The sequence below is a fragment of the Brachypodium distachyon genome, chromosome 2, assembly GCF_000005505.3.
Source record: "Brachypodium distachyon strain Bd21 chromosome 2, Brachypodium_distachyon_v3.0, whole genome shotgun sequence".
Taxonomy (NCBI): domain Eukaryota; kingdom Viridiplantae; phylum Streptophyta; class Magnoliopsida; order Poales; family Poaceae; genus Brachypodium; species Brachypodium distachyon.
The window spans coordinates 34472381-34484118 of NC_016132.3; the positions used below are offsets into that span (position 1 = coordinate 34472381).

Genomic DNA, 11738 nt, shown 5'->3' on the forward strand with positions numbered 1-11738 from the left:
CTCGCCCTTGCCTAGGCCGACTGGAGGCCGGCCTGCCAGCCACAGGCCGACTGGCCCTTGTCGGCATCGCGCAGGCCGATTAGGCCCCAGTCGGCTTCGGCCAGGCCTACTGGGTTCTCGTCTTCCTCGCAGGTACACGAACAGAACGGAACAAAACGCCACTGCTTGCCGGTTGATCTCCCTTCGGTTCCCCTGGTATCCACTCATTCTCTTCGCATTAACACATGCGAATTAATCCCCACTATTTCACGAACCGGTTTAGGCGCAATAGGTCTCCCGTCGCGGCCGGGGCTCCGGGCACGGCTTCGGCATGACGTCGGGGACGGCACGGCCAACGGCGACGGTTGTTCGCGAAACCTTGTCAAAAAATGTGAAGGGGGTCAGACAAGTCTCCTGGTGAAATGAATCGAGGAACAGAGCTTCGGAGCGAGCTCCCCTTCAACAATGGAGGCGACGGACGGAGGAGGGAAACGGTCGTGGCACGAGATGTAGAGAGCTTGAGGGGACAACCTCTCAATAGGATAATGAGAGAGGATGGGTAGAGGCACACGGTGACGTGCTAGGAATCGCCTTTTATAGGCAGACGAGGGAGATCGGGAGACGGATGCCGACCGGCGGCATTCGGTGCGTGTCAATGGAAGTGGTCATTAAAGAAGAAAAACGGGAAACCTAGCGCCTGAACTGGTTCGTGAAATAATGTAGATTAATTCTCATGTGTTAATGCGAAGAGAATGAGTGGAGACCAGAGGAATCGAAGGAAGATCAACCGGCTGGCGTTTTGTTCCGTTCTATATACGTGCGAGGACGACAGCACCTAGTCGACCTGGCCGAAGCCGACTGGGCCTAATCGGCCTGGGGGCTGGCAGGCCGGCCTCCAGTCAGCCTGGGCGAGGCCGAGTGGGCCTAATCGGCTTGGGCCAGGCCGATTAGCTCCAGTCGGCCTGGTCCAGGCCGAGGGTGTATTATTTTTGAATTTTTTTTAAAACATGTATTATTATCAATAATGATTAAATAATTCATATTATTTTTAAAAAATTAGCTATAACTTGGATTGCTACAATTTATACTAGTACTAAATGTACTCCTAGATATATTTGACTGTGAAATTAGCACAAGTGTATACGAAGTAATAAAATTGATTACTCCAAGGAGACTTTTCTATTTATTTATTTTAAGGATTTAAACTAAGATGACGATGGACATAAGGACTGCTTATCTTGAACAGTGACCAATCCATCCATCGATTGGCTGGAAGATCACATTCAGTCCTGCACCATGGGAGCGCCTTTTGGAGCTGTAGGGCGACCAATTATCCCACGGCTCTCACGTAAGGACAGTCTTCGAGGCGTCTGATCATGACCTAGAAATTCATTCCATTTCTTTTCGTGCCTATAAGATGAGATGCACATTCTGTTAAATAGACATGCTCCGTATTTAGTTGCTGTTCATCACCTTGCACTCTTGCAGATGCTCACATCCTACCCAACCATCTGGGCCAGGAGGGTGGTAGATCCATCGGGCATGCAAGCAGATCGATGAGATCACATGTAATATCACACTGATCTTGATCACCCAACCATCCGTGGAGCTAGCAGAGGTGAAGCTGGCAAGAGAACAACCCCTTAACGGCGAGCTCCTCAATCATGAGAATAAACTTGATGTGAACAGCAAAACCATCCAGGAAAAAACAGGGCATCTTGCGTGCAAGTTAATGACTCGGCGATTAGATGATTTGGGCGACGGGTTGATAAATAACTTGATTGCTTAAGGATTTATACTTACACTGGACTAGAGATGAGGTTTTTCAGTTCACAGCCAAATCACAAAATAATTCTGACTCTAGGACTACTTATTTACACGGTCAACTTGAACAGCACAATGAGCAGATAAGTATACTGAGGAATCTGGCCTGAACTAAGATAAATGGGAGGGGTGCACCATTTGGTCCCTCAGGTGGTATCATTTGTGGCGTCGGCTTTGCAAACAGGGCAGGCATTCTTCACCTCCAGCCACTTCTTGATGCAGCTCGCGTGGAAGTCGTGCCCACATTTCAGCCTGCCGAGGGAGACCTTGTGTCCGTATTCCTCCTGCAGCACCAAGCGGTTACAGTTTATGGATAAGCAAACTTAATGAACCAGAATCATGTAGTGTGATATGAAACTGTTGGGAATTACAATCTTACCAGGCATATAACGCATCTTTCATTATCTTGATCATTCTGTGTATGAGAAGAGCTGTGGCAGGCTAGCTCCACCACGCAGCCTGAGATTTTTTCATCAGCCAGGCCAGTGTTCACATTGCCTATTCGTTCTTCCAAAGCCAGGAGCTCCTGCATTGGACAATATAAAAACCCAAATTGTTTTAAAACATATTGACGCTGTTATAGTCTCTTGTTAATAAGCTAGGTTGTTTTTTCCTACCTCATAGCTCATGTCATCGATATCCAGTCTCATGTCCCAGTGAGGATCAACTGCTTCTCTTGATTCGTGGATGACTAACTGATCCAGCATCATAAACCGCTTCAAGAGAGTGCAGCAAAATCAGATACTAGTTCAAAATGTATATTGTAACAATAACAATAATGGGAACATAAATATTATCTACCTCAGCTGCTGATCTTCCCAAGTTATTGTCCTCAATCATCAAAGGATGGAAACAATGGAAGGAATCCCTCATCCTTCTACTCCTTGCAATTCCACCGTGCCCAACAGACACATGCCTTGGAAGTCTCAATGATGCAGCAGCTTCCGCATGTAATGGTTGGACACTTGATGATGATGCAGAAGTAGCAGGAGGATAGCTAGGGGTAGCAGGTTGATAGAGAGGGTTAGCAGGTTCGCACCGGACTGCCCCGGAGTTGGAAGATGTTGCAAACGCTGGGGGAAGATAATTGTGGACAGTGTTACGATGAACTGATCTAGGAGCATATCCACCGCGGGGAAATGGTGCAGCATCAGACGAACCAGGAAGCGTTGGCACAGGAGCACTTATGTTACTGCTCTGCGGATGCGGAGCAGGATAGTGTGGCCTCTCTCTGAATGCTAGGCTTCCATCAGTCCCTGGGGAATAATGAAAAAAAATTCTTGAATAACATCTAATTCAAAGAAATGGATATCACCTTACCAGGCAGGCAACCCATATTTCATTAAAGACTCAAACAGAGTTAAAATTAGGTAACAAATATGTCATGGTTCATAGAAGACCAATAGATATTCCACCCATATGACATATAGGATATGATATTTTACGTGACTACCCAAAGTATACTAAAATATTAAGGAGCAGCAGAAGTGAAACACTATGAGAACACGTCAGATTAAAAGCAGAACCGCAGCTTGAATAACAGAACTTGGAAGACGGAACTAACCTGGGTGGATAATCCTTGGAGGTAGAGATAAAGAAGCTCTATCGTGTTGTACTGGTGCACTTCCAAAAGGAGCATTTGCATTTAGATGGTATGGTGGAACATGAATGCTGCTAGACGGGCAAGTAGCTGAATTATATTCTGAATGGATAATATTATGATCGAGGCGTCCCCTCACATTCCTCTGGGGTCCTTCATGATTCACAAAGTGACGATCATTCCAGTGGCTTGAACCCAAGTTTGAAGGTATTTGTGGAAGGTGGGATTCAGGAGCAGGAACAGGATTCAGAGGCATGTAACCAGAGAAATGATGATTGGAAGAACTGCCAGCATAATAGCCTCCAGCACTGACACCATCCACAAGATTATTGGTGGGATTTCTCCGCTTCAATGTAACCCTTCTGTCATCGACATGCGTTCCAGGAATGAAATTATCCTCAGTTCTACGTGGATAGTTTAAAGGAGGCACGTGTTGAGTATCGTATGGTGCATAGCTGCTGCTAGAGCTTCCAGCAGAAGGATAACCAGCATGGGAAGAATGCAAGGTTCCAGGAGCTCCAATCTGCTGACTATACGCCTGCCCCGCGTAACTTGAGGATGGAAGGTCATTTGATCTCATTGCTGTACTTGCACCCCCATAACCTGACAGTACAGCTCCATTTGGTGCATCACTTCGAGGATGCATAAATAATTTTTGACCTGAGATAAATAGGATACAACTGATGAGTTGACCATAATTAAGATTTATGCATAATAAAGCAATATGTTACTTAAGTCCACATACCAAAAGGCGGAGGTCCATTACGTGATTGGTTCATATGATCCATCCTGGTCATCTGGGAATTGTTGTATGGATGCCCAGCCATGATTCATGCAATGTCTGATCAGATGTTGCTTAATCTGGAAAATTTGAGGCTCAACATTAGTATTCTGGCTGAACAAGTTGTAGCTGCTAATGGGAAATTGACATTTAAAAGGAGAACTAAAGGCGAAGTGAGTACATCCAGCATCACAGACACATAAACTCATGGACAAAATAAGAGCATTTCACACCTTACAAGTGTTTCTTGTGAGATCAGAGTCACATCGATCTCAGATGCCCAAAGCCAAATGATTCGGCATATGCAGTTATTTAATTCGGAAAAATTGCTCTGTGCCATTGCAAAGATCACTGAGTTGGAAAATAAAGAAAAATCCAAATATCCAATGTACTTTTGACATGTCCTCAGACCCCCCACATGTCATCCTCACTAGATCACATTTTCCGATGCATAATCATATCTCTCTTTGAAATGGTACTGAGCTAAAAAAATCATTTTATGCGGCATAAAACAGTATATATAAAATTCTATTCATACCAGGAACCACTCAGGGAGAAAACGTGAAGATTGTACTGAGAAAATAAAGTCAGAACAAAAAGAGTTGACCGCAAGATATGATTCGTATTTAAACCAGAGAAGCTAATATCAATGGTTTCGCATAACAACTTCTGCAGTACATTTGTTGCTCAAATAACTATTTATCAATCAACTTAAGTAATACAGTATCATGATACTTTCATAATGGGCACCACGGCCTAGAAAAGCAACAGTAGACTACATTATTTGTTAAAATAGTTCAAAAGTCCATCTTTCAAAACTATACATCAATGGGGCTTTAATTGTAGAGCATGAAACATTAAAATTACTTTGTAGGGTACCTATCTGACGCTGATAATGTTACACCAGATACACTATATCCATCTCAAGTCTTTAGATATCTAAATTATACATATGTGATCCATGTTAAAGTTGTATGTATAAATTTTGCGCTTTGACCCTCCTTAGTTCAACCAAATGAACTAAAAATTTAAAATGGCACAACTTTTTGGAAAACTAGTTCATTTGTTTGAACTAAGGAGAGTCAGAGGGTACCCTGAGGGTCACCATGTTGCACCTCTACTTGCAGCTTTCTGTTAAATTTTGGTTGTGTTAAGTTGTATGTATAAGTTTTACTTGCAGCTTTCTGTTAAATTTGGTTGCATTAAATAAGACACTGAAAGAGAATATAGAAACATGCAATGGAACACAGTACAGTCGGTTAAAATGATAAGTTAGCAAATGTTACTCTTATGCCCTGTATATTTTTAGTGATCATTCATGAGTAGATTATCAAATCACATTTGGTTGAAAAAATATTGACTTCAAGCTGAGAATTATAAACAATTATTTGCACTATTTTATAATATCATATGATTATATTTTCAACTTTAGAAAGGATTTAAATAAATATGTACAAAGCAGCATAGCAAAACTACATTCAACTTTTCTCCGAGTCATAGACACACATGATATTGGCATGATACAGCAAACAGTATCAGATATATATTTTGACATGACAGGCAAGAAAGATAATACCACAACATATGGACAACACTAAGTAGAATAACCTATCTCAAATGGCAATAACCTATGGCAAGCATAACAATGATAGTGCAACAAGCAGCCAAAGTAGTAGAAACAGATCACTTATTCTGTGTGACAGGCTGACAGCCGTTGCCAGTACATATATATTTACATTCTAGCAAGTATAAGAAAGATCTGACTGAAAAATGAATGTTTACATAGCATGAGTGAGCTCTTTTCATAATGAGCTACGTCATGGGGAGAGATAGTGTACATAATACTAGAAAGCAAAATATGAAAATAGCATAACAGATGTGGAAGGACAATGTGTAATGCTAGCTATCAGCTTCACAGGAGCCAGAAAGTATCGTCAAGGGAGGTGGCCATAGCATCATGTCAGATAGAACAAGGCCCATTTAAATAGGTACCGAACATGTGACATCTGCAAGGTTCCTCCATGAAATAGTTGTGTCCTTTTGTTCTGCTTATGTGTAGATACATCTTGTTTCCATCATGACCAATTGACCTATTTTCAGCTAGCCTTTCCCTCCTTTCAATTACCATCAAATGGCTATCTGCAACATTCTCTCAACACAATAGAAGTGGGCTTGATTCAAGGGTCAATCACTCCAGCTACTCTCATCACAGCCGGTTCTACATCTTAAGCTGATTTTGTCTTGGAAAACCACCTTCAGCTCAACTAAGTTGGTAGGAAACTTTAGGTCTTAAAGTTTTTTCCCCCAGATTTTACACCCATCTACTGGTAAGTTAATCATCCGAACCATAACTAGCAAATTCAAGGTTCTTGTATCAAGTGCATGCTTGCACTGCTCCAACCAATACTTCCGTTGATCACAAAATCCTTCTACACAGATTAACAATGGGCCATGAGTTCATACACCCTCACCAACGTGCTTAATCCATTAACTTCGCGAAACAAACCACAATAGCCTACAAGTACTATGTGTTAAGTGTGGCAGCAGTTATGTACACTTTTCCAGTTTCCGGTAGAGGTGCCACTTCCAAAACCACATTGGAAGCCTGACTTGTACGCTTAAGAATAAATTTTCTGTCAAAATCTTGCAAGAGGTGCTGCCTTCCCGCACTCTAAGGACAGCATACATTTATTTTGAGCATATGCTCTTTCTGAGGCCAAATAGGTCCTCAAAATGACATACGTCAACAGGTAACCTGAAAGGTCTCTTCCATTTGCTTGCAGCAGTCAGCTCATAGCACTGACAAAATGAATCAAGGACCCCAAAATGCCCATTTGTTCAACTTTAATGTGAGCTTGATATTTGGCAAATCAAGAAGTCAAACAAGAAAACAAAAATCTCCTTTACTTTGGTCAACTAGTACCTGCAATATTATTAGTGGCCCAATTCAAATGAAAGAAGTATTAGCACGCTGGGAAAGAACCTCAGGCTACACGAATATCTCGAAAGATCAAAAGCTATAAAAAAAATACACTTCCCAGGTTTCAGGATTGAAATGAACTTTGGGGGCTAGGGGGGGGGGGGGGGGGGCATGAAATCTAAAGGCGAGGGTGATGAATGGTATTGCTTGTCCCCAAGAAAAGGTAAATATGGTACCCATTAAATAAAGTTTAGCACCAGCCAGTGGTGCCTTCCAACTTCCTCACCAGCACAAATCTGTAACTACGCACTAACCTGAGTGTCTTACCATCAGAGATTGGAAGAAACAGCAATTGCTTACCCAACCTAATTCCCGCATTTGCCCCACATTGATGTCAAACAAACAACGAAACTGAATCATGTCCCCAAGATTGAACTCCAACTCTAACGATCTTAGTCCATGCTTTAAAGAACATGGGCTATTTCGGGAGCCAAATCCCACTATAACCTGCATTTCCATAAGAATAATAGTTTGTGTGCCATTTCTGACAACATGAAATACGATATGTATATAGTCTTTAAAATGTCGACAAGGAATACCTGAAGATGCAGAAGACATATTGGTGCAAATGATGTTGAATTTCATGCAAATTGCATAATCATCAAAGCAAAGGACAACAGCAGCGTGCCCTTTACATATCGAATATTTCTGCCTCTAGGAATAAAATGAGGATGTAGAACTTGTACGCTCTGTTCAATGGAACTTATAAAGAACCAGCACGGATCGAGACGCAAAAGGTACCTTCCATGATCTAACAGTAGAAGCATCACTTGAGGGCTGAGATATAGCATAAGTTATAATCCCTCTGATCCTAAATTCTTGACTCAAATTTGTCCAAATATGGATGTATCTATTCTTGAAAAGCATCTAGATACATGTAATATTTCGACAACAATTTAGGATCGGAGGGAGTACATATTATCATATGATATTTTACCTTGTTATCACTTAGATGTTCTGAGAGCAATAACTATATTTCCATTGCCTAATTTTTTTTGACTGTGAGTATTCTTGTTGTTCACTGTTTACATATACAAGAAACTATGACCCCTGAATGATCCAATGTGCTTACACAAAAGTTCAACTTGAATGATCCAACTTCACATAAGTAAGATTAAATAGTGCGCTCTTTCAGATTAAAGGAAAAAAAATATTTTTAGGTTGCTCATAGCACAGATGCCCTTCTAACAAACAGAACAGGGAGAAATATATTTTTAGGTTGCTGATAGCACAGATGCCCTTCTAATAAACAGAACAGGGAGATAGAAACAAAAGAATTCCCTGGCTACGAACTCAAACTCTGGAACAAGAAATGACCAAAGACTATAATTGGCAGCTCAAAATACGTATCAGTTTCCTGAACGAAAAGAGTACGAACTAGTAAGACAAGGAGAAAGAATGATGAACTCATTGAACAAGATCAACTGGTCATCCTGTCTGAAAGCATCAACAGGATGGAACCTATATATAAGAGCTGAAACAGAGTAACGGACATTGATAATGGCCAATCTACTGAAATGGTACTAATAGATGCAATGGTTGAAAGAGACAACTGCAAGCAATTAGAAGGATGGGATGCAGTTGTGTAAAGCGGTCATTGGGCGTGCAAGGATTATTCATGGATAGCATGTTTGACATGGACCAAAGATGAGTTACAGGACAACAGGAGCCTGGAGGTTGGAACAGATTAGGAGTATTTCATGTTTACAGAGACTGTGCATCCCAGGGTGAATCGCCTGATCTTAAGAGCCCAGTCCAATTGGGTCGAAGAACCGATCAAAAGTCACAACCAATGGCCTGAAGTTTAGTAGGGAAGGAACAATAGACAGAACTAGAAGCTGAAGTACGGTGATGATCTTTATAATGATCAAGGTTACAGAAGGTCGAGAAGAGGGGGGTACAGCTTCAATGCAATTAAGCAAATATTATGCAAATCGATTGTGCCGACCAAAGGTGATTGCAGTTCACAGCTTGCTGGACAACAACGGTTCACTGTGGCAGAGAGACCACAGCGCATTATGGGGGAGACATTTGAGACCAGCCTCGCCTCCCAGCCGAAATCACACCATCCCAGCAGCTGAGCGCAATCCGGGAGCAGAATCAACCAACCGTGCCACCATAAATCACACCCATCCCGCTAATCGAAAGGGCAACGACGGAGACCGCTGCCTCAAATCAAATCCCCAATCGGCCGGCCTCAAATTCCTCTTTGCGGTCTTCCCTACCGCAAGCCCGCATCACCCCTGAAATCCGCCTGCGGCTGCCGATCAGCCGCCGGAACTGGAGTCCCAGGCCGTGGAACACCCCGATCAAATGAATCAATGAACTCCCCACACCGAATCGAACGCGCGCGACGGGATCGAGTGGGGTTTGGGGATCGGAGGGGGCGGCATATACCTTGGCGGGCGGGCGGCTCGAATCGACGCGTGCGGCGGCGGCGACGTCGTCCTCCGCGCGCTCCCTCTCTCTTCGCCCACGCGAGGGGAGGAGAGGGTTTGGTCTCTCTGCTTCACGCGAACACGCAACCGCTTCCTTCTCTCTCCCTTTCTTCTCCTGAGGAAACGAGGACTGCGATTGAATGAGGTGGTGTCTCTGCTTGAAAGGGGAGAGAGGTCGCCGGTATTTATAGGGGGTGGATAGGGGAGGAATATTTAATTGGGTGCGGGTATGGCCCACCTGTCCGCGAGAGGTAGGCATGATCCTCGTTTTTTTCGGTTCCCAATTGGTTTTGGAGGGCAGAACAATGTACTTTTCGTGCATGGGACAAAGGCGGCCCCACTTGTCGGGATTTTGATACGGGAAGGAGTGGGGTGCCGGTGCCGGGACAAGAACGTGGGATCGGCCTTTTTCAACAACAATTTTTTTATACTGTTTAGTTGTCAAAAAACTTAATTTCACTTGAGACTACTAATTTTTTGGGTATCACTATATCCATTAGATTCACTAAAATTGAACAAAAAAAATCAACTTGGGACTAGTTTAGTTGTATAGAGATCTGCTCTTGCGACCGGAGTGACCGTCTAATGATACTCCTTCAGTTCAACAAATGATGTTTTAACTTTCACTAAATTTGAATATATTTATACACTAAGTCATGTCTACATATATCCAAATTTTGACATACTTGAGATATTTTTTGTTGGACGGAGGGAGTAGTATATTTCGGACCATGTCCCAATTGCAAGAGCAAATATCTGCCAACTGAACTAGTCCCAAGTTAATGTTTTACACAATTTAGTTTTATTTTTAGTTGAGATACGAGTCCTCCATAAGATTATAAAGGAAGAGAGATTTTGTGTCTCAGGTAAAAATAACAATAATGTGAAAAAACATGAATGGTTTAGTGCTTTTGTACTCCGTGTAACTGATTAAAAATGCCACATTGAAACTACAAATCGGAGACAGTGTATCTAAATACTCGACCAATGTCTTTCTCATATTAGGAGCACCGTTGTAAATACAATTACTGGAAGTTGCCTTATCCCATGAATGTTTATCTTAGTTTACATAAGTCATGTATTCAGGTTTGACATTGTATATACTAGATTTTTTTTGACGATGAGTTTGGTCAAACTTTACAACATTTGACTGTCAAAATAACTTATGTCGTGGTGGTGTCACGGCAGATGCCATGTGATGGCTTGAGTTGGGGTCGATGGATGATGGAGGATCCAGAGGAGGGATGGCGTAGTGTAACTACACACAACGTAAAGAACACACGATGTTTACTCAGGTTCGGAGCCCTCTTGCAGAGGTAAAGCTCATACTCCTGCCTTGGTTTGTATTACCCGAGATATAGGAGAACTACAATGGTGCTCTTTGAGCTGTGTTGAGAGGAAGAAGAAGAAGAAGAAGAAGTAACAAGTATTGAATGAGGGAACCCCTCTCACAGGAGGGATGAAGTCTCTATTTATAGACTAAGGATGTTTCCCTGCCAGGTGGGGCGAGGGACCACTCTGGCCACACTCCCGGGCCCGCCGGGTACTACCTGTGGTCCCCTCCGGATTGTCCGAGAGGGGACAATGCAGCCTTGTGCTTTTCGTACAGTGAGACGACGCGCACTCCACACCCCGGCTGTCGTCACTGTCCTTCCGCGGCGCGTCACTGTGCAGTCGTCCAACACGGCGACATGAGAAACGACTGCTTTTCCGTCATCAAAGGAGCGTAACTTTACTTTAGACCGGAAGACCAGGATAAGACCGTTGGCATATCCCGGCTCTGGCCGAGATAAAATAGCTTTAATCTATCCTATAAATATATGAGACAAAATAGTGATGCCGGTATACCTTTGGTTTGCCGGCTTGTTAGAAAGTCGGCTTATGAGTGCCGGTCTACTTACGTATGCTGGCCCTGCTTTCGCTTAGCCGGCCATTATGTGTCGTCATGACCCTACCTAGGGTCATTCCCCCGACAATAGTCCCCGAAGCTGTTGTGGTCCGGCAAGAAAAGATGTCGGGCCACGACAGTTTCCCAAACCTTATATGACTCGGCGCTATGGAAGATTCAACTATGCATGATGCCGACATGATCTCGACCGTTCTCGGCCAAGACTCATAACTGCCGACATTCTTAGT

General features: G+C 43.0%; 1 protein-coding gene across 5 annotated transcripts; it reads right to left on the reverse strand.

Moving 5' to 3' along the window:
• Nucleotides 1-1728: 1728 nt before the first annotated feature.
• On the reverse strand, nt 1729-9762 carry LOC100829493 (probable E3 ubiquitin-protein ligase RHG1A). Of its 5 annotated transcripts, none has more exons than XM_010233368.3 (7): nt 9562-9762; nt 4149-4264; nt 3368-4063; nt 2605-3059; nt 2421-2519; nt 2183-2329; nt 1729-2087 (listed from the first exon to the last, which is right to left on the reverse strand). In XM_010233368.3, exons 2-7 carry the CDS (start codon nt 4228-4230, stop codon nt 1950-1952), a joined length of 1617 nt encoding a protein of 538 aa, XP_010231670.1. In that variant the 5' UTR covers nt 4231-4264; nt 9562-9762; the 3' UTR covers nt 1729-1949. The 5 variants fall into 5 exon arrangements, with proteins under 5 accessions (XP_010231670.1, XP_014754735.1, XP_014754737.1 ...); XM_014899249.2 differs by having other exon boundaries at nt 4149-7915; XM_014899251.2 differs by lacking the exon at nt 9562-9762 and adding an exon at nt 7704-9545 and having other exon boundaries at nt 4149-7611.
• Between the last annotated feature and the right edge of the window lie 1976 nt (nt 9763-11738).